Genomic DNA, 25183 nt, shown 5'->3' with positions numbered 1-25183 from the left:
AAGTCCCTGTCGCGTCCTTCCGCGGTGGCGTTCTGCTTCTTGCTTGGGAGTCACGCGGACCCCAGGGGCGCGGCCGCGCAGCCAGATGGGAGTGCGGCGTCGTCGCTGGGGAGATAGACGCCCGCTCACCTGGGCCTCACTGCAGAGCCTGGCTGTGAGGACACCAGGAGTGACCGCGACAGCGCGTGGCTGACGTGGGGACACTGCCTGAGAGCGGGAGGTGGCTGCAGCCTAGGCTGGGCTGGGCCGGGACCGCAGGGGTCAGAAAGGACGTGGCGGGAATAGGGGAATCCAGGCTTAAGATTCAGGCCCCGGACCGAACCCCCGGGTGGGAATGTGCCAGCGGGACTCCGGCCGAGAGAGCCGTACAGGGGCCGCCTGACCCCGTCGCCCAGGAGGGTGGGAAATCGGGCGTGGCCAGCCTGAGCTAGGGCAGGAGAGACTCTGCTATTCACTGTCTCCCAAAACGGAAAGCTTTCCTAGAAAACAGAACAGCGTTCTGCTGTCTCTTCCCTCTTGCAGCTCCGTGGGGCTAATGACAGTGCCAGCGGGAGGTGCGGCTCTGAGATGTCCGTGGGGCTAATGACAGTGCCAGCAGGAGGTGCGGCTCTGAGATGTCCCCTTGGCAGCCTAGGCTCCCTGCTGGAGCTGAGCCCCCATGCCCTTGGAGACAGCAGAAGGGTCAAAATCCCGATAATAGACCAGGACCACGCGATGAAAACAGCTTTAGAGAAAGCCTGTGCTGTGGCACACTCCAGTAACCCCAGCATTTTGGAAGACTTAACAGGAGGGTCAGCAATGAACAGTTTAGTGAAACCCAGGGTGAAAAGGGCTGGTAAGGTAACTCATAGACGAAAGGAAGAAGGAAAGAGAAAGGAGAACAGTTCTTATTCAGAGCCTGAAAAGGTGGCACACACCTGTAATCCTAGCTACTTGGGAGGCTGTGGATCTCAAATTGGAGCCTAGCCTGGGCAACTTCCCAAGAGTTTAAAAGTGAAAAGGGCTGAGAATGTAGCTCCACGGTAGAGCACTTGCATAGCATGTAGGAGGCCCTGGGTGTCATGCCTAATAACACTCTCAAAACAAGAAAGGGTTTGTATTCAGGGACCTTTGTGCAAGGGCCCAACTTGCCCTGGCCTGCAGTCGGCAGAGACTGGAGGCTGGCCTGCAGGGGAGGGGAGGCCCACAGGGACAAAGTGTCCGTGTGTCTGGCTGAAGCGCACAGCTAGCTTTTTCTGGTTAGCCCCAGATTGAAAGAGGAGACAAACACCAGGTGACCTCTTGAGGCAGGGGCAGCAGTGCTTCTGGCCTGCTTGTGAGTGGGCTGAGTCAGCACTGTCTCATGTGAAGTGACAGTTGTGTGTTTGTCAGCGAGGCATCCACCTCCACCCTGCCCTGTGAACCCAGTAACTGGAAGGAGAGGGAAGAGTTTTACCGGAGATAGGTGGGAGACATAGGGCTACCACCCAGTCCCAGTTCATCAGGGGTTGCAGATGTGGTGCCAGGTGAGTCTCCCAGGCTCCAGGTTAGACCCCGAGCCAGGCACACCAGAGCAGTCATGAATTCTCAAGAAGCCACTTCTCTTGTCCACCAGACGCCCTCAGCCTGGCATCCTGGCCCTGTGGCCTGGAGGAAGCTTCTCCTTGGGAGGCTGTGCCAGGGTCGGACATCACCCGTCTTTTCCATGTGAGGCCGGCAGCCAGTGGGTCACGAGTAGAGGCAGAGCAGACTCAGTAATGTGAGGGGTGAGTCACCCAGTGGTCAACATCTGCCATGATGATGCATGGGTCCCAGCTGCCTTCCTGCTACAGGCTGGGAGCAGAGAAACAGACCCCAGGCCCGTGGGGGCAGCAGCAACCCACAGCCTGGGTGTGGAGCCAGCCCTGGACCTGCCTCGGCAGGCATCGGGATTGGCTACTATCAGGTACGCTGCAAAGCCTCACATCCAGCTGTGTTACTACTTTCCCATTGGAAGCCCTGGAAAACTATTTTCACCTCTCATTTCTGGATACCACAGCTTCTCATCCTGTGAGGCCCAGGGCAAAGACCTGTCTCCTAATCAGTCATCCTGTTCTATCGCAGAAGCTTCATACATCATTCAAACTTGAAATCTGTTCAGGAACATCAAAATTTTAACTGAGCTTAATGACACGTATCTGTAATCCCAGCACTTGGCAGGCTGAGAGAGGAGGATCACCACAAGTTTGAGAAAAGCCTGGCCTAGGGCATGAGACCTGGTTTCAAAAAAAGAGTCAAAATGTCAGAGTCAAGCAAGTTTGAAATCTCACTTGTGAAATTTGATTTTCCTGGCAGACCCCAAGTGGCATTTGTGCATATGACACTGCCCAGTGTCTCCCACCCCTTGTCCCCGTGGTGCTCTGGTTCTCATTAACACACTTAGAGCAGTGACTCAGATGCCCTCCCAGGGCCTGTGGGCCACCTGTGTCCTCACGGTGCAAACCGTCACCATGAGGACTTGCTGATAAGTAAATTCCAGCTCAGGAAGCAGACAGACTGGGAAAACAAGATGAAGCATTAGATCCTTGCTTATTAACATCTCAGAGGACCCCAGGTAGCTGTCTCTGGATGGACCCTGGAGCTCACAAAAGTCCACAGAAGTCCAGGGAGGGGGTAGACTCAGCCGTGAAGGCAACTGCTGTTAACTCCCTGTGCACCCAGTAGCAGCAATCAGAAGGGGCAGCGTGGCTGTCCTGCCTCTTAGCTCTGCTGCAGTGACCATGATGGGGCAGGGGAGACAATTGAGACAGGGTCTCACTAATGTACTTCAGGCTGGCCTTGAACTTGCAGTGATCCTCCTACCTCAGCCTCCTGAGAGCTGGGACTAGAGATGTTCACCACCCGTGGCACTCTGGGGATCCCTAGCCAGCTCCCTGCTGGCCCCAGGCGCCCACACTTAATGAGTAGGTGGTTAACACCTGTGGCGGCAGACATGCCAGCAGAGCAGATACTGATTCAGGCCTTGCTCTAGAGCAAGGCAGCAGCCACCTGCATTGGCAGAGATGGGCAAGTACAGGGAGACCCACATCTGTTCCCACAGGATGACCGCCATAGAACAAGCATGTCTTAGTTACCTTCCTCGAACCAGGACACAATGCCTGACACCCACAGTTTGAGGAGGCATTTATTTTGGCTCACATTTCAGTGCATGGCCCACTGGCTCCAAAGAAGAGGGGCCTGGGGGAGGAAAAGCTGCTCACCTCATGGTGACCAGGAAGGGAGATGAGCCCTCCCACACCACGCCCACAGTGACTGCCTCTTCCAATCAGACCCTCCCCTAGCAGCAAGTCAGCTCTGAGGGCCATGATCCAGGCACCTCCCAAAGGTCCCACCTGTGGTCACAAGAGGCTGTAGGGTGTGCAGCTAGAAACTACAACGAAGCACCAAAGAGTGTCTGCTACTCATGCACTTTGGTAAAGAAGACCCAAGACTTCAGGATATAAAACACCCCGAAGCACACCGGTAACCAGCCCACTGAGAAACAGATCAGGAAAACAAGGACTGTCACAAAAGCTGCAAAAATACTAACCACCTAGCAACCAACCTAACCAAGGAGGTCGTGACCTCTACAGTGAAATCTACAGAGCACTGAAGAAATGCAAACAGCCGCAAAGTAGAAAAAGACAATGCTCTGTTCATGGGTCAGAAGGAAACAGCCGTGTTAAAAAAGCAATCTACAGATTCAGCAAAGTTCCGATTAAAAGCCAGAAACATTCTTTAAGAAGTGTGAAAAATCTTAAAGTTCATATGGGTAAAACCTAGACTACCAAAGTGGTCCTGAGCAAAAAGAGCAAGGCTGAACCATCACAAGCCAACCCTCAGCTTACACTACAGAGTCAGGGTGACAGAGATGGCGAGGAGCTGATAGAAAGCTGATCAGGTCCATGGGCTGCAGGAAGATGCAAACCAGTGCATCTGCGGCCATCTGATTTCTGTCAGAGGGGTCAGAGACATCCTGGAGGAAAGACAGCCGTCTTGACAAAGGGTACAGGGAAAACTGATGCCTAGGTGCACAGGATTTAGGTCCCTGCTTCTCACCCTGTACTGAAATCAAAATGGATTGCAGACCTAGACATAAATTCAGGAACTGAAGCTGCTGGAAGATTACATGGGAGACACTTGACATCACAGCCATAGAGCTTTTCTCACTGACCACAATAGCCCCAGAAATGACAGCAACAATCAACAAGTGAGCCGAGTGTGGTGGTACACGCCTGTGATCCCAGCACTCCCGAGACTGAGGCAGGAGAACCACAGAGTGTTAGAGGCCAGCTTGAATTAAGTAAGTTAAATGGGACTACATAAAAAAGCTTCCACACAATAAAGGAAACAACAGAGTAAAGAACCTGCAATATGGGAGAGAAATCTTTGCCAGCCACTCCTCTGATAGATTAATATCTATCAGATTAACCTCCCAAAATAACCCAGTCAAAACTGGGCAAGTGAACCGAGTAGGCACATCTCAAAAGCCAATAAATGTGCAAATGGCCAATAAATGTTTTTAAAGTTCAACAGCTTTGTTATTAGGGCACTGCAAATCAGAAGTGAACAAAAAGTCAGAACTGTTGCTAGTGTGAACAGTTAATTGTTAAATGGGTAGGCTGTTAGACAAGATGCCTCTATACAAACACCTACACTATGAAGGTGGGGTGGGGCGGGGAAGGTGGGAGCGTAAGCCAGAACAGCCATTGGAAGTCAGTCTAGAGAGCCCACAAAACACTAAATATAGGGGTTCCACTTGATCCAACTGCACCACTGCAAAAAACAGAGCTCATTGCACACTGACACACGCACAGCTATCTTTATAGCTGTACTATCTGAGAGTGAGACACGGGTCCACACAGGCTGGGTAAGCGAGCTTCATATGCACCGTGCTGTGTCGGATAAAACCCTGTCCTGGAAAATGGAAGGGGAGACCATCGTGCTCAGCAAGCTAAGCCAGACTCGGAAAGTTAAACATCACATTTCCTCTTATATAAGAAATAAAAAGAAAGTAAATAAAAGAGACATACCAAAAAAATAATCTGAAAGGCAGAGATTTGGAGATTTTGAGACTTTGGCAAAGGGAACCAGAGGAAGGGAGAAGGACAGGGTAAACAGCCACCGCCTTCATGCACCGACTTCCCCAAACAAACCTCACTGTTCCGCCACCAGCATGCACACAAAACAAAAGCGTGCACCAGACCTCAGAATTTTTAAGGCACACCGATGACATCTGGGAGGCTGCAGTGGGAGGATGGAGAGCTCAAGGCCACCCTGGGCTGCACAGCAAGCTGAGGCCAGCCTGGAACGAAAGGAGACACTCAAAAAAACAAGATGGTCAACTCAGATACTTTATTTGAAGGAAAATTAACATCTGGGCAGAATATTTATCTATGGAAATGTCCATCATGGACTCGAGAAGCCCCGTCAGTGCCCATCCTCTACCCCAGCGAGGAGTCCCGTGCAGCCAGTAGGCAATGTGTGTGGGATGGCTCCTCCTGGGGCCTGAGTTCACATCCCAGGGCTCCCTGAAATGCCCAGGCCCAAGCTTCTGCACAGAGAGCCTCACGCCCATCTGGTGGGCTGTGGGTCCCTCCGAGCCAAAGGGCACAGTCCAGTGGCCTCGGTGCCTTCCCTAAGATGGGACACACATATTTTTTAACTTGCTCGTGTTCCATGTTTAGTGCATGGGTCGTCCCAGGGCCTTGTGCATGCGAAGCGCTCAGCCAGTGAGCCCCACCCCAGTCTTTGTCCATTTTATTTTGAGACCTGGTCTTGCTAAGTTGCCCAGGCTGGCAGAGAAGGATAAGTAAATAACAGGAAGCCATGGATGAGAACTGAAAAAGAACAAGGGCAAGAAATCATGGCACCGAGACAGGTCTCCCCGAACGCCCACCCCAAGACCTCCAAGTGCATGCATCTCTGGCCTGGGTCCCCTCCCCAAGACACTTCCTCTAAGCCCTCGCATGGTCAATCCCCTCCAGATGGGTGGATCATGCCACGTACCCCGCTCTGCCAACTCCAGACTCTCCCATGACCCCCACGATCTCCAGTCTCAGCCTAGCCCATTGGCCCAAAGCTTCCCCCACTCCCCAGCAGAACTCTGTGGAGGGAACCTTCAGGCTGCTTTCATTACTCTCAAAACTCCTCCCTAATGCCTCTCACTACTCTGTTTATTCACACCAGGCACCAAAAACCCCAAAGCAGCTCCCCCAACCCCCCTTCCATCTCATAACATGATTTTGTTGTTTTTGAGACAGGGTCTTGTTACCTCCTTAAGGTTGGCTTTGAACTCAGTATGTCACCCAGGCTGACCTCAAACTCACAGTGGTTCTCCTGCCTCAGCCTCCCAAGCGCTGGGATTACAGATGTGCATCACAGCCTGGCTCAACTGAAGACTATGCATAGAAAATTCGTGTGCTAGCCATTGGTCCTCTAGGACACGGGAATCATCCTCCTGCCACTTTCCTTCTTTTCCTCATTTCCTCCAGTAAGGAACTGAGTGTCAATCTGGGGAGACCCACACTGCACAGAAAGGGAAAAGTGAGGCAACTGGGGGGAGGTTTTGCACCTGGGCCCTGTAGCCAGGACCGGGACAGGATGGGACTGGGACCAGGACTGCCCCTTGAGTAGAAATCTGGCCATGTAGAAATCTGCAGTCTCCTTCCCAGAAGGCCTGAGTTCTAGAGTGGGGCCCAGTGCCCCTCCAGTACTAGTCTTTCCAGCCTGGGGCCTGGGCACTTGCCTAAGGATGCACGCCTGGCACTGTGGACTGCCTGGGCTCCTCCCCTGCCACATCGCTCTCTGCTCTGGGTTGGCTGCATAACTGGAAGTGTTATACTAAGACGCTGAAAAATTAGTTAATTAAAAGATAATTATTAACAAAAAGTTAATTAAAAGGACAGTTAGCAGTATTGTCATTCTGTGCTTAGCTCATTACCCTAGTAACCAAGCACCAACCACAGTTATAGATTAACTGACAGCATCATTATAGATTAACAGAACAGCATTATGCTGTTCTGTATGCATCCGTTGCCCCCCACCCCAGTAGCCTGTTTGCTGTGTCAACCTTTGTTCCCCTTGTAAGAGACAAATGATGCTGTGTCAACCATTGTTCCCTTTATGAGAGACAAATGTTCCTGGAATTGGCACACCAAGGGCTATGAATTGGCTAACCACCCACTGTGAAATGCTTCTGACCTCAAGCAAAGGGGAACAAAGGCCCACCTTATTCCTGTTTCTCATCACTATGTACTTAATGATCAATGAGCTAATCATAAATGAACTATAAAAATCAGTCAAAATTCTAACTCAGTTGCACAGCTTTGCAAATTCCATCTGCACTGTGTCGCTGGGCCAGCTAAAATAAAAGCGTTTCTTTTAAAATGACTTCATCTTGCCCTGTTTATCATGGGGCCTTGTTTTTTGGGGGCAGGGGTTACAACAGAAGCTTCTTTATTACCCGGGGATGCTCTCGGGATTGTTCTGAGGACCAAAGGTGTGAATGAACTGGGGCACACATAGGCACTGATGAGATGTGTGAACACACACTCTCCTTTCCTCTCCCCCAGTGCTCCCCAAAGCATAGTCTCCCAGCCCCACACAATGTGATCTCACGTGGGCTCATATAGTCACTAGTTTGTACAGTCATTTTCCAAACATCCAGACACCTGGCCGGAGCCTAGCAGCTGCTCCCAGATGCTAAGGGATTCTCTATCAGGCCTGGCAGTGTGGCTCGCTGTCCTCTCTTCCCAGATTCGTGTCAGAAACGAGCCGTTCTGATCTCTGAGCATCTGTCAGGTGAGTCAGACTTTGGATTATTCCTTCCACACAAGCATTCACAATATTTTAATTTGAAGGCGACACTTCGGTGGCTCAGAACTATTGCACACTATTGTCTAAAACAGGTTAGATGGCATGATGGTGTACACCCATACTCTCAGCACTGACAAGCCTGAGGCAGGAGGAGCCACATTGAGTTGGAGGCCAACCTGGGCTACAGAGGGACACACTGTGTCAAAAAAAAAAAAAAAAAAAAGACAAAAGTTTAAAATTTTTCTAGTGATAAAAATGAAGTACATGGGGCTGGGGATTTAGCTCAGCAGCATAAGCACCTGCCTTGCAAGCATGCAGTCCTGAGTTCAATCTCCAGTACCAAAAAAAAAAAAAAAAAAAAAAAAAAAGAACTACATGCTGATACTTAGAATGCATAATTAAGAAAATAAAATTGATAATCAGTGGTTCTAGGCCACATTTGGCCCACCAGCTTTTCAAAAATAGAGCTTTCTGGGAACAAACCTACACACATCCGTTCGAATCCAGCACGGTCTACAGCAGCCTTTGTGCTGTGACACCAAGGTGAGTCTGGCCTCACAGCTGAACAGCGTGAACCAGGCCGGGCAGAAACTGCCTCTATGGTCTGAGCCTGATACAGCTCTGGGTGCTGACTCAGCTGCTTCCCCAGGGACAGCATTTCCCACGAACTCACAACCTATTTTCAGGGGGCACAAACAGGGTGCTGTATGATTGGACCCAGGGTGCTCAAGGTGCCAGGGCCTGGCTGCTGGGCTTTGCTCCCTGCCTGTTCTCTGTGCCGGTTTTGCTGTGTCCCTCCCTGTCACAGCCCACCTAAAAGCCAGGAACTGCGACCCAGTGTTGTGGCTGACTCCCTCTGTCCTCAGTGGCCCCTGCCCTCCACAGCACTGGGGCAGGTGTTTTCTTTCAGAAAGGCACAGAGGCAGACTGAGCAGTGACAAGAGCTCCCCAAGGAAATGAAAGGCTTTGCTCTCCAGACCTGCGGAATGGAGGAGCACCTCGGGACTGGATGTGATCGAAGAAGGTTATGTGGCCACAGACCTCCCTCTGAGGTGCTGCCCATTGGCCTCAGGTCACCACCTCCCAATCGGCCCTCAGCAAGACAGAATTTAAGCAAGGGTTCTCCATCTTCTCTGGCAGGTAAATTCTTGAATAAAGATGTCTTTTTGCCTCCACACCTTGTCTGTTAGCCAGTTGTGCATGTCTGTAACCCCAACACACTATTAGGCTGAGGAAGAAAGATTTCAAATTATAGCTCAGCCTGGGCAATTTAGCGACTTAAGGGTCGAGGCCTTATCCAAAAACAAAAGATAAAAAGGTCTGGGGATGTCACTCAGTGTGAAGACCCTGGGTTCAACTCCTAATCCTGCCAAAAGCAGGAAACATATAATACAGCTTGTCCCGTAGCCTCAACGGCCTGTTGCGTGGGGAAGAGCAGATTCGGGTGGGCTCTCAGCGATCCACGCGCTGGTCCTAGCAAGTTAGCAGGTCCGAGTGGTCTTGGGTTCTCTAGGGACCGTCTGCGGAGCCCCATGGTGGGAAAGCGCTGTGACCCCTAAGAAACCCATGCACTTCCTTGCTCTGTGATCAGGTGACCTGGGATTGGGCGGTACGGAAGCTCCGGAAGTACACTGTCGTCAGGACCCAGGCTCTCACTGCCAGGTGGCATTCGAGCTGTCTGTCACCAGCCGCCTCCCTCCTCCTGGACGCAGGCACTGAGGGCCGGTGTGTCGCAGCCCGGCGAGCCACCTGGAGTTCCACGGGTTTCCCTGGTCCTCTGCCCTGAGAAGCGGACGCCTTCTCGGCCTGATGTGAGGGCGGCCCCTGGGCGCGCGCGGGAAGATTGTCTGCAAGCGCCGGCTCCACGCAGCCCTTCGGGGCAGTCGCAGCAGTTACCAACTAACTCTGCGGCGGCACCACGGCCTTCAAGTGGTTCCACTGCTGCTACCCGTGCCCGCAGGGCCTCTCCGTGAAGAAAGCGGGCTCACGTTACCTTCCCTCCCCGCCGCTGCAGATGTCACCAGGATCCTCTCGGTCGCCTCGCTGCCCACCTTCCGCACAGGCTGCAGTTGCGCGGCCAAGCCATTGCGCGGCGATAGTGAGCGGCCCTGTGGCATCTCCAGCGCGTGACCTAGAGCAGCGTCGTCGCCGGAAAGTGACGTAAGGCCCAGCGCTGTCGCGGGGCCGTGACGCATGACCGCGTGGCGTCACGCGCCCGCAGCTGCTTAGTTCTGGTGCGGGGTCTGGAAGGGAGGTCATGGGTCCTGGCGCGCAGCTACCCCCCGAAATCCAGCTGGCGCAGCGCCTGGCGGGCAACGAGCAGGTGACCCGGGACCGGGCGGTGCGGAAGCTCCGGAAGTACATTGTCGCCAGGACCCAGCGGGCCACAGGTAGGCGGGGCCTCCGAGGCTTTGGGGCCTCCTAGGCTTTGAGGCCTCCGCGTGGCCGACGGGCGGCGGTCGCCTCGGCCGTGGTCGCGCTCACGGCCATCCAGTCCCCCAGTTCCTTCCTCACTCCAGCCTGCTTCACTTCGGGAAGCCTTCACCATCAGGTATCGTTCCCCGCTGCCCCTGTAGCCGACTTTTCCGGCCGCCCGCATCTGCTTTGCACGGCCGAACTTCTCTGGCCCAGTTCGGTCTGTGTCGGGCGCCGCTGAAACCTCCCTGTGGGCAGAGAACCTGCTTCCTGCCGACGGTTCACTGTGCCAGTTCTCAGTGCGTGTCCCCTGCACACCCAGCAGCTTCAGCATCAGCTGGATGTTTCTTAGAAATTCAGATTCTGGGGGCCTGGCCCCGTGGGATCTGAAGCCCTTGTGCCCTATGCTCTGCAGTGAGGCAATGTGGGCTAAGGACAGGCTTTCCAGCACAGGTCGCCTCAATGAATGACGATCGGCCTTTGCTAGCCTGAACGATTAGTTAACTCCCTTCTCTTGACATTTGAGGCATAACACAGGTGCGCCTTGGTGGGATGCTGGAGCGTGGTCCCCCATAGTCAACTTGTGGCTGATATCCAATCAGGAAAGAGTTGACATTCTGAGCTGTGACTGGAGTGGAGTAGGGTGGCCGGTGCATGTCTCTACAAGTGTTAGTGGGTGCAGGAAGTTACCTAGAGGGACCCTCACAGCCGGGAGCACAGCAGGCTCTTAAATTGGAAAGGTTGCTTGGGGGAAAGGGCAGGCGGCCCGGCACCCCCACCCTGGCCCAGGTCCCATAGAGTGCATAGGACTTTGGACAAATCTCGATGGCCCTGCTTCCGGGCACTAAAGAGTCCAGTTTTTTACTGTGATCACTGCTGTTTGGTTGCAGGTGGCTTCACACATGATGAGCTGCTGAAGATCTGGAAAGGACTGTTCTACTGCATGTGGATGCAGGACAAGCTGCTCCTGCAGGTAGGTGCGTGGCCAGGTGGCCTGAGAGGCTGGAGGGGACCAGGGGGGCTGTGGCTGTCCCCTTTCTGTGGTAGACAGAGATTACAGGAAGAGTCATGTGGCCTCCGTGCATTGGTCTGTGGCTGGCCACTCCATTACAGGCATGAGTGCCATGGCTGTGCTGGCAGTGGGGCAGTGAGGGCTGGGTGCATTGGGTTGTTTTGCGTTTGTTCCCAGTGGGATCAAAACCATCGAGTAGGGGCTGGGGATTTAGCTCAGCGGCATAAGCACCTGTCTTGCAAGCAGGCAGTCATGAGTTCGATCCCTGGTACCGATAAAAAGGAAAAAGACAAAAAAAAAAACCACATTGAGTACCAAAATGACAGTTTAAGTACAGAATGCAAATGTGCTGGCCTTTTCAAAGTGGTTTTCAAGACTGAGCTGTTAGCTCTTTGGAATCACCCAAGTGTAAAGATACTTAAATGTGGATTCCAGGCTCATAATCTGAACACCGTCTCTCAGAGACTCTGGAATTTTCTGATGGAGCAAGGGCAGCCAGGGAGTGACTTGTGGGGTCTGGCTAGGAAGATGGCTGCCATCTGTTCCACAGCCCTGGTGACTGTCAACCCCTTGCTCAGGGTACAGAGGACTATGGTCATCGCTGTGGGGAGAGTCTTATGGCCCTGGCTTTGGAAGAGGCCTTTTTTGAGAGCCAGAGTCCACTGGGCTGAGACCCTGGCAGCTGGTTCCCTGAGAGTAAGGGACGTTTGTGTGTCTTCTCACCACACGGAGAGCACAATGCTTCCGGGAGGACTGTGTTTTTGCTGTTTCCTACACAGGAGGAACTAGGGCGGACCATCTCCCGGCTCATCCATGCTTTTCAGACCACAGAGGCACGTGAGTAGCTCTGCCGAGGCTGAGCCTATTTGTAGGTGCCAGACTTGCTGAGAGAGGAAGCCGAACCAGGGCAGTTCATGTTCTAAAATCTGCAGCAGAAGCAGCCAGTGTGTGGGTGCTGGTCATGTGGGGAGCAGCGGGTAACCACCCCCTCACCCATGCGGACTCACCTCAGGAGCAGGAGAGCCTGAGTTCCTGCTGAATGGAATTAGGATGAAGAGGGAGGCAGCCAGTGGTCTCACAGTGTTTGGACTCCACCTGACAGTTGCAAAGCTCCCGAGGTATATTTTTCCCTCCTGTGATTAAACCGACCGTGATGAGTAGTTCTGGGCTACTCATTGGAATCACTGGTGCAACCTTTCAGCATCCTGGCATTTTTTCTGGGTGTGGTGATACATTCCAATAATCGCAGCTACTCTGAAGGCTGAGGCAGAAGGATCACAAGCTAAAGACCCTTTCCCAAAATAAAAAGGGCTAGGGATGTAGCTTAACACTGGAGTGCTTGCCCACCATGTATGAGGCCCTGAGTTCTGAACCTAGTGCTGCAGAGTCCTGACGCGCAGACCTTGGTCCACTTGTGCCCAGCTCTGGGGCGTGGCCTAAGTGTCACTGCCTAAGACCTTCCTGGGCCCTCGGGGCCCTGGGGGTGGAGCCCGTCTTGACAGGAGGGAGGAGCTGCAGGCACGCACCATGAGTCTTTGTTCCTTTGCACACCTGCGCCCTGACCTCTTGGTGAGGATGCTAGTCAAGTTAGGTTTGGTCCTGCCCTGATGGCCTTGTTTACCTTAAGATCCTGTACAGACCTCATCCCCATCTGAGGCCTGTGGGGCAAGGGTTCAGCCGGGGTGCCTCATGTTCAGCACATAGTATCAAAAGTCCATGCCTGTCTGAGCGTGGGTCCAAGGGGCAAGCACGAGTGTCCTGGCCCTCAGGGAACTCAGGCTCAGCCTGGGCCTGATGGGCTCTGGGACCCCTATTCCGTCCCTGTTGTGGCCCTGGCATCCACGCGCCTTTTGCATTCCGCAGAGCGCCTGTTCCTACAGACTTTCTGGCAGACCATGGTCCGAGAGTGGCCCGGCATCGACCGGCTGCGCCTGGACAAGTTCTACCTGGTGAGGCGGTCTCGTCCCTGCCTGGGCCCTGAGGGTGTGCGGGCAGCTTCCCCCACCTCTGGTGACACCCATCCCCTTCTGCACGAAGCTCATGCGGATGGTGCTGAACGAGTCCCTGCAGGCCGTGAGGATGCGAGGCTGGGAAGAAAGGTCAGTACACACTGGTCTGCCTGTCTCCCTGAGTGGGGCCCCGTGGTTCCCTCTACTTCTTTGTCCACAAGGGGCCCGAAAACCCACGGTGATCCTTGCCCCATGGGACAGTGCCAGGTCTCCTGGTGGCCATGCTCAGCTTGTCCTGGCTAGATTGTGTGCGGCTGTCTGCTGTGTCCCCTGCATCGCTGTTCTGAGCTCTGGGGACTTCAGGTCATCCACACATCGTGCCATTGGTGGTGCTCAGGAGGGTGGCTGTGGCCCCAGCTCGAGAACCATCTCGTGGACTTTGCAGGCAGTGGTGACCCATCATGGATGGTGCTGGCCATGCTGGGGGGAGGCGATTTTGAGGTTAGGAGCCCCTTGGTTGGCAGAGGCGCTGCCAGGGGTAGCGGGTCTTCAGGTTAGTGATAGCCAGCTCCTCTGTCCAGAGAGGATTTCTCAGTATTTAACTTCCTGAAATTTGGGGGTTTTTCTGTTTTAGTTTTAAGGCAGGGTCTCACTATGCAGTTCAGGCTGACCTTGAATTTGCTATGTAGCCCAGGCTGGCCTAGAATTTAAAGTGATCCTCCTGCCTCAGCCTCTCCAGTGCTGGGATTGCAGATGTGTGCCACTACACCTGGCTCTTTATATTTTAAAATAGTAAATAATTTTTCACATAAGTTTTGATGAATGATATGGGCTTGTACAAAGAACTCAGAAAACTTTTCTGAATTGTTTTTTTTTAACATTGTTTCCTGCATGGTTTATCTCCTCAGTCACTGCCCAAAGGACTCTGAGAAGTTGTTGGAATATACAGGCACAGATACAAGGCCCAGCCTCTTCTCCAACATTGTGGGGCAGAGCCCTATGCTCCCCTATGCCACGTGGACAGAGCCTGGGAAGAGTGACCTCCCGGGGTATCCATGTTAGAACTTTTGTGAAATACTAAGAAGTCATTTTTTTTTCTCCTCTTTTTGGTGCTGGGGTTTAAACTCAGGGGCTCTCCCATGCTTTGCCATTGAGCTACAACCGCAGTCCCGAAAAGCAATTTTAATGCCAGGCAAGAGGGTCACAGTCTGGGTCTCACCTGAGCGATGTCGCACGCCCTGCTTCTCACAGAGGGCGTCTGGGAGGTGGGCTGAGCTGCAGGGAGGCTGCTGGCGTCCTGTGTCCATGGAGGCAGGCATGTGGGGCTGCGCAGTCCCCCCTTCCTGACGGCATCTGAGCAGGGGCTGCTCCGGGTATCGGTAGGTTCTTTCGTTTCTGTCGGGCCAGCTGGACTTGGAACGGGTAAGAAACAGGCGCTCCAAGCTGAGCGGGAGGCATTGACTGCAGCTGGTGTAAGGAGAGTGTTTGCCCTGGGCTTACGGCCCGGAGCGCTGCGGCCCTGCTGATCTGCAGGGTGTGGGGGATTGGACTGTGACCCAGACCCCAGTTCCCTCTCTGAGGAGGAGCACGCAGGCAGGGTCTCTTCCTTGGTCAGCCCATGGTCATGTTGGGGCTTAGCTGTCGTCACTGTGCCTCCTTTGTTACGCACAAGCTACTTTGTGATCTCCCTTTCAGGGGCAGCCTGTGCCCCTCTGTGCCCCACCCTGCCTCACCAAGCTGGTCTTTCCCGTCTGATCTCCAGGCCTGGCAGCAGCAGGCACTGCCTCTGTGTTTCTGTGTTCTGCACATAACACCCCATCTGCCTCCTTCCCGAGCATGCGGAGGCCCCATGCTCTTCCTCTTACCTGGGGTTCTGTCAGTGTCCCAGGGGTCCCTTCATTTTTGTGTTTTTGGCTTTTTGACACAGGATCTTGCTGGGTAGCCCAGGCTGACAGGGGCTTCTTAAAGAATGTGTTTTGTAGTTGCAGGCGAGGGGGTCTGGACTCCCACTCCACCCTGCATTCTTGGGACACCCAGACTACTGCAACTGCTCACTCGAGCGGTTATCGGTCCCTGGTCTAGGGCCTCTGAAACCCTCACTGCCCTGGAAGAAACCTGATGGCATGTGCACTGCCTCAGTGCTCCCTGCGTGGGGATCCTCGTGCCTTCCTGTGCTGCTTCACCCAGCCCTGGCCATGACTTGGTGGTGGCACCCTGTGGCAGAAGGCCCAAGGTGGTGCAGGGCCCCACCAAGCCTTTCTCCTGCACGATGGAAGGAAGGCCTGTGTGGGTGACGGCACGTGGCCCTTCTGTAGCTGGGGCACAGGCCCCACCCCTGTTCCCATGTTGGATGCAGCCACTTACACCCGTGATCGGCCGCCTCCCTGCTGCCCAGGGCCGCCGAGCTGATGGGGCACCTGGCATACTTCCTGCCTAGCTCCCAACAGGCCAGAGTGTGTGGTGTGGCCGCTGCATCCTCACCCTCATCCCCGCAGGGACATCGAGCAGCTACTGGAGTTGCTGACAACCGAGATCCTGCACGAGGACAGCCAGGCTCCCAATGGTGTGAAGAGCCATTTCCTTGAGGTCTTCCTGGAGGAGCTGACCAAAGTGGGCGCCACAGAGGTGAGGTGAGCTTTGGAGGGTGGCTCAGTCTAGCCTGGCCTGAAACTGAGCCGCTGCCCTTGCTCCCCAGCTCACGGCTGACCAGAACCTGCGGTTCGTGGAGCCCTTCTGTGGGATCGCCGCCCACACCAAGGAGTAAGTGAGACGGTGGGGCCAGCCCTGCGGCCTGGCCTGGGCTGGAAGGTCATCGGGGTGTGCAGCACTGCCTGCCTGAGTGTCCAGCTCTGCTCCCACCTCAGCTCCCTGGTCCTGCACAACATCACTCGAGGCATCTTCGAGGCGATCGTGGAGCAGGCCCCCTTCGCCATCGAAGACCTCCTGAAGGAGCTGGATGCGCAGGAAGGAGAAGGGGAGGCATCAGACGGTGATGAGTCAGATGGTGATGGTGAAGAGGAGTCGGCGGAGGAGGGCCAGGAGCACCACCAGCTACCCCAGAAGCTGCTGGCAGGTGTGAGGCCAGCTTCCTGCTAGGCCAGTCTGCTGCCCTGTGGCCAAACCCTGGTCTCTGCCTCCCCGGCACCCGCTATAACTCAGCAGCTAGGGGACTGTGTTTCCTGACTTCCTGTCCCGGGTCAGCCAGCACACGCAGCACTGTCCCACTGTCCACGCCCAGCCCAGCTCCAGGGTGGCTCCTGCCCAGCCCCTGTCTGCTGCTGGGCTCACCACTGTCTCTCTGCCCTGTGCATTCCTCATCCCTGGCCAGATTTGCTGTAAGGGCTGCAGGGCTCTGCTAGACGGTGCCTCTCCCTCCCAGGTGGGTGGGGACACAGTGCACCACTCTCAGGGAGCAGGGATAGCACTGTAGTGCCGAGTCCAGCCCGGCCTGGGCCCAGCCCTGGTGTGACTCACCATCCAGCTGCAGGGTTTCCATGTGTTGCGGCCTGTTCTGAGGGCACCAGACCCCTCTGTGGCCACACAGGCTCTTCTGCCCTTGGTGCTTTCTCTGCCATCCTGCATGTCCCCTCTCTTGATGTCAGCAGCCTGAGTCACCCAGGAGTCTCCAGCAGGTTTTCTAGTTCTGCTGCACCTCTGGAGCAGCGAGCTCCTGCCCTGTGCTGCCAACCCCTCAGCCCAGCCCAGCTCCAGCCCCCTGTATCCAGGCCACCTGCCTCTGGTCCCCCATCCTTCTCCCTGCAGAGCCCCAGTATTTCCTTTGCTGCCTGAAGTGCCTACCATTCACTCCAGGTGTCACCTTCCCTGGGCCAGTGTCCCCTTCTATCCATACTGTCATCCCCTCTGCTCAGGAGGCCACTGGGTGCATACACCAGAAAGAAGGGGCTCATGGGGTCTCTTTTTCCCTAGGCTCCTCAGGGCAGGCGGGAGAGGACGAGGACAGCACCGGCCCCGTCCTCCAGGTAGGTGGCTGGGATTCACCCTCCCACTGAGCGCCAGTTTGGAAGAGGGGAAGGAAGTGTCATAGTGGCAGTCGAGGCTCGGGGCTTGGCTTTGTGGGAAGCACCTGGCCTTCACCTGCAGGAGGCCTGGACCAAGCTAGGTACTGTGGCTGAGGCCCCACCACCCCGTGCTGCTGCCTCCCTGGACCCTTGACACTGGCCCTGGGTTCCAGCTGGGCAACCGCTCTGCAGAGGTCTCGGGGAACATAGGGCAGCAAGGTTGGAAACCAGAAGGTCTGAGGTTTAGTGTCGACTGCTCGTCAGATTAGTGTAGCCTGGGGCCTGGGGTTGAACAAGCTTGTGGGGTTGTTGCACGGGAAAAACTGAGGCTGCCAGGAGGCTACCCTGATGCCCTTGTGATTCTGGGGTCGGCCTGGCAGCTGGGTGGCCGAGTCCCTGTGCTGACCCCACTCCCTGGCACCCCCCCCACCCCCATGGCAGTTTGACTACAAGGCCATTGCAGACAGACTGTTCGAGGTGGCCAGTCAGCAGAGCACCCCCTCTCAGAACAGGAAGTGCCTCTACAAGGTCATCCGCAAGTGAGTGTCCCAATGGCCGTGGCTGGGAGGGAGGGCTTCAGGACCCACGGCAGTGGGGGTCATTGTGGGTCCCAGAGGGCACGTGTGGGTGGAGAGCCGGGTGGTGTTGATGTGTCTATCTCACTTTTGCAGATTGCAGGACCTGGCTAGAGGTGAGGCTGGGGCAGCGCCTGGTGGCCTGGACTTGGGAGCCTTGGTGTCTCATGTGGGGTGTGGCCTTGCGGTTCTGGAGAAGTGGGACTTGTGGGCCTCGTGTGCATCCTGCCCAAGAGGGCCCCAGCAGAGCCCCCACGCACCCCACCCAGTGTCTGCACAGCCTTGTGTGGTGTGGGATGGCACGACCTAGCAGACGGGCTTGTACCTATGGTTCCTTCTTGGGGAACGTGTGCCCTGCCTGTTTTGTCATGTGCCTGTCCCCTGCTCCCCGTCCAGATGACAGGCCCCTCCCAGCACGTCAGTGTGGACCATGAAGCGCGTGGCACATCTGTCAGCAGTCATGGGGATCATGGCTCGTGGTGGTGTCTGGGCTGGGCAGGCCTTTCCTCCACGCTGTGCTCCTGACCATCACCGATTCCCAGGTCACTTCCCTGAGGATGAAGTTCCCGAGAAGGCCTACAGGCATCTGCTGGAGGGGAGGCGGGTGCGGAAGGGGAAGCGACGCTGGCTGCAGCGGCAAGCACGGAATCTGAGAGGTAGGTCGGGTGCCACGTGCTTCTGTGGACACAGGGGCCAAGGGAGGGTGAAGCAGGGGCTGAGAGCAGATGGGAGGGAACAGGAAGGGGCAGCCCAGCCTTGGCTGTCTCCACAGCAGCCCTTAGAAAAGGGGACCTGCTGGGGGCTGTGACCACACAGGGTCCCCAGGACCCAAGGGTGATGGGTGCTGGGCCTTGTCGCCTGGTCAGGTCATCTGTAACCTCCCACCCTGGCCTGTGTCCAGCTCCGGTGCCCCAACTCCCTGTGCCTGCACTGGCCGTCCTGCCCTCAATGGCCTTTCTGGAAGCCCCACTACCCATAGCATAGATGGCCATGGAGTTTGCTGTCTTGTGGACAGTCGCCAGTGGCCATCATGGCTGAGTCACTCACATGTGATGTCATCAGTATAGTTGGCAGCTGGGCAGCTTGTCCCTGTCACTGTGCTGTCTTGGCAGGGGACAATGAGGAGAAGACGGCACACAGTCCAGACCTGAGCCCGGGAGGCGAGAGGAAGAAGAGCAGGAGACCCAAGAGGCCTGGCTCTGGGCTGCACAGGGCAGCCAAGGGCAGGAGAGGACCCTGCGGAAGGCGGTGGCGGCGGCGGCCTGGGCAGGCACCTGGTGCCCGAGCAGAGGCAGCTGGCGCCCAGGGACCAGAGAGGAAGAAGAGACAGCCGCCAGAGAGCGGGTAGTGATGTGACTAGGCAAGGACAGGCAGGGGCCAGGTGGTCCCCATGGGATCTGAGGCAGGACCCTGGGTGTGGCCAGGTCCTGAGCACCTAGGTTCCTGGACAGAGGGTGGCTGCAGGGCTGCCATTTGCACTGTTGTCCTGAGTCTGGAATCCAAGCCTGGAGATCTGGAGCTCTGATGCAGGAGGTTAACGTGGAATAAAACACTGTAGGCTCCCCGAGGGCCCTCCGCATTGCATCCATTGTGCAAGTGAAGCCGCACAGCTCCTAGGCACTGATGGCATCTCTAGTCCTCCTGAGCTTGCTGGCAGGAGTCCCAGCTCTGGAGCTCACAATGTCCTCCATGGCCTCCATAGCCCAGGCACTGTGGGCCAAGGGAGACTCTAGAGGTGGCCTGAGGGACAGATCCAGGGCAGGCACTCAGCGTTCAGAACAGCACCCTGAGGGTGGGGCCCCTGGCTGGTGAGTCCCGAAGCTGGTGCACACTCAGGGTTTGTGGGTACAGTCACCCCAGGAGTCAGCACTCAGCCAGACGGTGGGGCTGGGGATGAGCAGAAGCACAGTCACCTGGTCCTGGGGGATGTGGTCCATGGCCCCCAAGTGACCTAAAGACAAGCAGCGCTTGGGTGGTTGGTGCAGGTGGGGTGCTGGGTCCTGAGCACTGCCCTCAGGCCCTGCCCCTCTGCTTCCTCCTCAGGGTCCTGCGTACCTGTGCTCAGCCACAGCCTGGACCCCTAGTGCTGTAAGAAAAGAAAACCCAGCTGTGGTGGTGATGCCTGTTTTAATCCCAGCATTCGGTGAGGCTGAGGCAGGAGGGTTGCAAGTGTGAGTCAATCTTGAGCACCTAATGACTTTGATCCTGTCTCAAAAAGTGGCTGGAAGTAGAGCTCAGTGCCAGGACCCAGGGTTCAACCCCACCCCCTAAAAAAGAAACCACCGTACCTGGTGGTGTGGAAATTGCTGTGTAGACCACCAGTCTTAACCAACCACATCACTGGACCATTTAGCAGAAGCCAGGTGAAGGCTGGGCAGCCTCTTCCGCCCCTATACCCGTGCTCCCTGCCTGGGCCTGACACACAGGCTGGTGTCTGTCACACCCTCCCCAGGCAGCCCCTCCCGCCTGTACTCTGTAGCCCCAGCTCCTTCCACAGGGTGCCAGAGTTCTCTGCTAGGGGCCCTGCACCAAAGAGCGGTTGGCACCTCACTCACCCCTCCTGAAGCTCCTGCATATGTTGCCTCCCTACTGCTGCTGGTCCCCCTTCAGAGCCATGTGGTACAGCTGCCTATTGGGATGGTTGCCTGGTGGGCTTCATGGGTCAGGGGGACCAGCTGTCCCTTTGTCCCCAACTGTGGCCGCCCTCAGGAGGGCAGCTCAGCCTCTTCCCACCAACTGCTCGAGCCCAGGCCACCCTGTACCCTCAACTGCTCCTCCAGGTCACCTGCACAGGTGCAGTACCACAGCCTGCCTCTGGGGGTGCCCTGGGCCCCAGAATGGCTGTAAACTGGCCTCCTGGAGACTAGTCTCTGGGTTGGGGGTTGGGCATGGCAGTCACTGGTTTCCAGGGAAATGAGCTCCCAGAGACTCTAGCCTGAGCTCTGCAGAGCTGCCACCTCCAGCTTCTAGCTCTGTGAGGTCAGCATCTGGAGCTGGGGGGTTCAGGCCTTAGGAGGTGCAGCTCTGCCTGGCTGGCCAGGCTGTGGGTACTCCATTAGAATCTGTGGAGGAGATTCGCTTTCAACAAATAAGAGCTGCTATCTGCACAGGACGAATCCCCCAGCTCACAAAGGACACTGCTACCCAGGGTCCCCTCCTGAGCACCCAGAGCCCACCTGAGGGCTGCACATTGACTGCTCACAGCCCTGACCCTTGAGGACAGCCACCTAGGGCCTGCCTGTTCCTTGGAAATGCGTGCATCCTGTTGACTCCAGAGCACGTGTAGGTGTGCTGTGACCCAGCCTGTCCCCCACAAGCTGTTCTGGAATTTGCTGCAGGACACTTCTGAACTCAGCCTTCGAGTGAGGAGCAGGTCCATCCTTACTGCTGAAACACTTGCCCCACACAGGTGGAGCCAGCACCATCTGCCCTCCAAGGGGCCGTTCTTGCAGCCTGTAAACCACCCCAGTATGGTCTCTGTGACTTTTGGGGTGACCCCTGGGTCTCCTTGAGCCCACTGCTGCTTCTCTGATAGGTACACTGTCCTCCCTCGGGCTGTGGTGGGCAGCACCTCTCCTGCAGGCCCACTGTTCACTGAACCCCCACTGCTAGGTTTTCCCCATTCCCTGGCTTCCCCCTGAGGTGCAGGGACCCTTGGAGAGGATGCAATGCTGGGTCTCTGAGCGCTGATGTGTCAGGGTTCGACAGGCCCTCTCCCTCCCTCCTGGGGAGCTACTCAGCTGAGCCCTGAAGACTGCCACCAGGAGGTCTTGGGTTCATGGGTGCCCGAGATCTGGACTCAATCGGTGAAGTGGGAGGCACTGCAGTCACCAGGGCAGCTTGTGCCTGGTCCATCCTGAGTGCCTCTGCTGCTTGCTGTGTGCTGTGTTTGCAGAGCTCCTGGAGTGTGAGCTTGTGAGGTGGACAGGGCTGCTGTTTCTGTGGGGGACACAGGAGGTTGAAGGGGCCTCTGGAGACAGGGTTACCGCCATTCCTGCTCCCATGCCCGCCGTCACCTCTAGGATGTGCCCTGCCACTCCCAAGGACCAGGACCCACGAGATCAGCCACTCGTGGTGGATTCCTGACACCCACAGGGGTGCCCGGGGCAGCTGACTCAAGAGGGCAGTGCAAAGCTGCAGTGCCCCAGTGCCCCACAGCACCATATCAGTGGATTCCTGTGCTGGGAGGGTCACATCCTGCCCTAGGTGAAGAAGCAGCAGGGCTCCCAGCCTGGAGGACAATGCTGGACAGACACTCGAGGGAGGGATCCCAGGGTGGTGCCTCAGTCTCCCCATCCATCAAGTGGACACTGGGAGAAAGATCCAGCCCTCTGCTGCTGGGGACTCAGCAAATGTGCGTGTGTAAAGTACTTGAAGTATGTTTGACACAGATCGGCCACAGGCAGGTGTCAGAAATCAGTTTTTTGAATTTGTTTTCACTCTGCTCATGGGCCATGGAGGGCTCCAGGATGGGACATGGGGACCCGGAGCCCCTGGGGAGCCCTGGGACTCTTCCCAGGCCATGCATGAGAGACACCCACTCTTCCCCAGTGCCAGGTAGACAGGAGAGGAAGGATGCGCTGCCCGGGGCTGAGGGAGCCACATGTTTAGAAGACACTGCATCTTTGGAGTCTCCTCTTGCAGCACAGAAGTACATGCCTCCGGGGTGACTGCCAGAGGAGGAGGGGCCAGGGTCCCCAAGAACCTGCCAGAGACCCTCATCCGCAGACAGCTCAGCTATTCGCCCACTACTCTCGAAATTTCGTGGCTGTGTTACAGTACTAATTTGTCACCTATAAATAGGTGACCAACCCTCTGTGAGGGTTGAGGAAGGCCCCAAGCAGCAGCTACTCAGGCAGCAAGGCACATGGTATCAACCTCGGGGGTGCCCCATGCCCTGTGGTGCTCAGCATGGCCCAAGGCCCCTAAAACAGTGGGTCCCCGAGGTGGCTCTGCAGGCATCCAGTCTGGGCCACCACAAGCATTCCCTTGCCCACTGAGCCAGGCCCTGCTTCAGAAATGCAAATAAAGCATCTCATTGCTGTGAGGCTGCCAAAGATGGGCCCCTGTGGCCTCAATCCCAGGCCCTCACCTCAGCCCCCTGCGGGGAGTCCTGGCGCTCTCCTGTGCACCTGCAGGGTCTCCACCCGCTGCCTGGAGTCCTGGAGTCCTGGAGCCTGGCCCCCAGAGGTTCCCACACCTGCAGACCTGCAGATGACCAGCTGCTGCATAGGTGGTAGGGCCTCCAGGACACTCCCGGGCCAGCCCCACTGTGGTTTGGTGGGGGCGCCCCTTGCCATCCAAGTCCTCCCACCCCTGGCCCCCATTCTGGCTTCCTCTTTCTCCATCCTTTCCCTGGTCCTGCTGTGCAGGTCTCATGCAGGGCCCTGCCCACATTCCAGGACCTTCTGTGGCCCAGCCCGAGGCCCCATCTCTCTGCAGATGGCGTTGGGACGCAGCAGCTCTGAGGGCCATTCCCCCTTGGGGACAGGGTGGTAGTCTGGCTGTGAGGAGATGTGTCCAGGCATCTGGCCTCCAAGCCCCTCAGCTGTCCTGAGGGACAGGCTGGTTCCAGTGGGAGAGAATGGAACTGGCAGAAGGCCATGTCCACAGCCATCATCCTGTGGCCTTCTTGGGTATGCATAAGTTTCCCACTGCCCAAGGCACCAGGCCTACCGCTCTATTCTCTGACTGAGCTATCCCTGGCTCCTCCCATGCCCAGGAGTTCCGGGGGCTCTACCAATCTATAGCTTGTGGCTGAGCCAGCCACTCAGGAAGCCCCTTCCCCACCAGCCTGAAGACCCCCACCTGGCTTCTCTCCTCAGCCTCTGCTCTGGGGCAGAAGCAGTACTGTCTCAGGAGATAACGCATCTTCCCTGCTCAGAGCTGTCAGGTGGGCTCTGCCCTGAGGACCCCGGGACAGTGCCCACCCAGCACCTAGCTCAGCTTTAGGGTCCTTGGATCCTTGCTGGTCACTGAAGAGCCCCAGACCCCACACATTCTGCCATCTCCATGCAACAGGAAGTTCATCCCGGAACTCGCAGGGCTGTCCACTCCCTCAGGTCACCAGCACCAGGCTAGGCCTGCATCAAAGGTGATTCCAGACATCACTTGGCCCACTGGAGGCCACAGCCCCACCTGTGTATGCTGGCAACCTTGGCCTCTGCTGCCCCAGATTACACTAAGCCCCATCAGGCCCTCCGATCTGCTGGCGGGACTGAAGGCCCCTGGCTGGAGCCCTGCAGTGGAAACCCAGCCTTCCCTCGGTCTCTGACCCTTGACCTTTCCTGTCTCCCAGCCCCCCAGGGACTCCATGGGGAGCTGGAGCGGTGGCTTTGCCCTAGGGCGTAGCCCACAACTTCCCGTGCTGGCCTTGCCAATGGGGTGTTCCCCCAGCCCTACTGAATCGGAATCCGGGATCCAGGAGGCAGGACTGCCTCCCACTTCCCCTTCCAGCACAGGATAGAGCTGCCTTCCAGGAAAGCCCAAAATCCCCGTCTCCGGAAGTGCTGGCCTTGAGCTGCGAGTGTGACTCAGTCTCAGCGGTGTCTCCTGCATCTGCGCCCCCACCGCTAGGCTATTTCCAGAACCCTGGGGCCCAGCACCACGCCTTGCCCAGAAGGTCCCTGCCAGCAAGTCCAGAGAGGAAGGGGGCTGCTTGGAGCTGGGGGGGCCACGAGGTGGCAGGTGTTGGCTCAGACCCCAGCCTCTTGAGGTGCTGTGTCATCCCCTTCTCTGCTGGGCAGCTCTAAGGTGTCCTGGAGACTGGAGTCTGTGTTGGTGCAGAACCCACAGGTGGTTCCCACTGGGCCAGGTCTGCATCCCAGAGCCACACCTCAGCCCTCTGTTCTTCATCTGGAGACAAGCTGTCTCTCCACTGTCAAGGCTTGCCTCAAACTCAATCCTCCTGCCTCAGCCTCTCAAGCAGCTGGGATCACAGGCGGACGCTGCTGTGCTTGGCATGGGTCCAGAGATCTGTGAATCAGGGAATTGGAGTTTGGGAGCGGTGATTACTGACACATCATACACGCGCCCGCCCAGGAAGACAGGCTCATGGCCGCCTGGGTTAGCGACGGTCCTGTCCCTGTGTCCCTGGTCAGTGAGCAAGGGGTTTTCAGCTCACACGTTCCCTTGATTCAGGAGCATCTACCCTCCGGGCTGTGCTACCCTTTTAGGGGGAAAGCAGTGCACAGAGTCTTCACACAGAGCCAGCCCTGAGAAGGGCCACAGCCCTGGCTGCTGGGTGGGGATTGGGCCTTGAGCAAAGCTGTGGCCATGTAGTGGCCTCAGACTCCTCTCAGGGTGAGCTGTGTGCTCTCGTGGTGACCTCCCTATCAGGCTTCTCCTGGCTGCTCGGTGACTTCTGGCCCTACGACTTCCAGCAGGAGGGGGTGCACC

At 56.5% G+C, this 25183-nt stretch overlaps 1 protein-coding gene, 1 long non-coding RNA gene and 1 pseudogene across 4 annotated transcripts; 1 reads left to right on the top strand and 2 right to left on the bottom strand.

Annotated features, from left to right (window-relative positions):
• Window positions 1–5335: 5335 nt before the first annotated feature.
• On the bottom strand, window positions 5336–9292 carry LOC106026270 (uncharacterized). Its single transcript, XR_001199876.3, has 2 exons — window positions 8795–9292; window positions 5336–5837 (listed from the first exon to the last, which is right to left on the bottom strand). It is a non-coding gene; the product is annotated as an uncharacterized LOC106026270 (long non-coding RNA).
• A 159-nt stretch (window positions 9293–9451) lies between these two features.
• Rrp1 (ribosomal RNA processing 1) lies at window positions 9452–19369 on the top strand. Of its 3 annotated transcripts, none has more exons than XM_063224614.1 (14): window positions 9452–9626; window positions 9830–9975; window positions 11121–11203; window positions 12022–12079; window positions 13106–13191; window positions 13280–13341; window positions 15687–15816; window positions 15887–15951; window positions 16056–16264; window positions 17119–17171; window positions 17652–17749; window positions 17882–17901; window positions 18328–18441; window positions 18898–19369. In XM_063224614.1, the coding sequence occupies exons 3-14, from the start codon at window positions 11174–11176 to the stop codon at window positions 19131–19133; spliced, it is 1161 nt and encodes a 386-aa protein (XP_063080684.1). In that variant the 5' UTR covers window positions 9452–9626; window positions 9830–9975; window positions 11121–11173; the 3' UTR covers window positions 19134–19369. The 3 variants fall into 3 exon arrangements, with proteins under 3 accessions (XP_063080684.1, XP_005001053.1, XP_023418240.1); XM_005000996.4 differs by having other exon boundaries at window positions 9830–10205; XM_023562472.2 differs by having other exon boundaries at window positions 9535–10205.
• LOC111755246 (small nucleolar RNA SNORA73 family) lies at window positions 14070–14253 on the bottom strand (annotated as a pseudogene).
• Window positions 19370–25183: the final 5814 nt, after the last annotated feature.

The sequence above is a fragment of the Cavia porcellus genome, unplaced genomic scaffold (assembly GCF_034190915.1).
Source record: "Cavia porcellus strain 051 isolate PalLab524CR breed Dunkin Hartley unplaced genomic scaffold, mCavPor4.1 scaffold_15, whole genome shotgun sequence".
NCBI classification, from domain to species: domain Eukaryota; kingdom Metazoa; phylum Chordata; class Mammalia; order Rodentia; family Caviidae; genus Cavia; species Cavia porcellus.
This window is presented reverse-complemented; position numbering and strand designations above follow the sequence as displayed.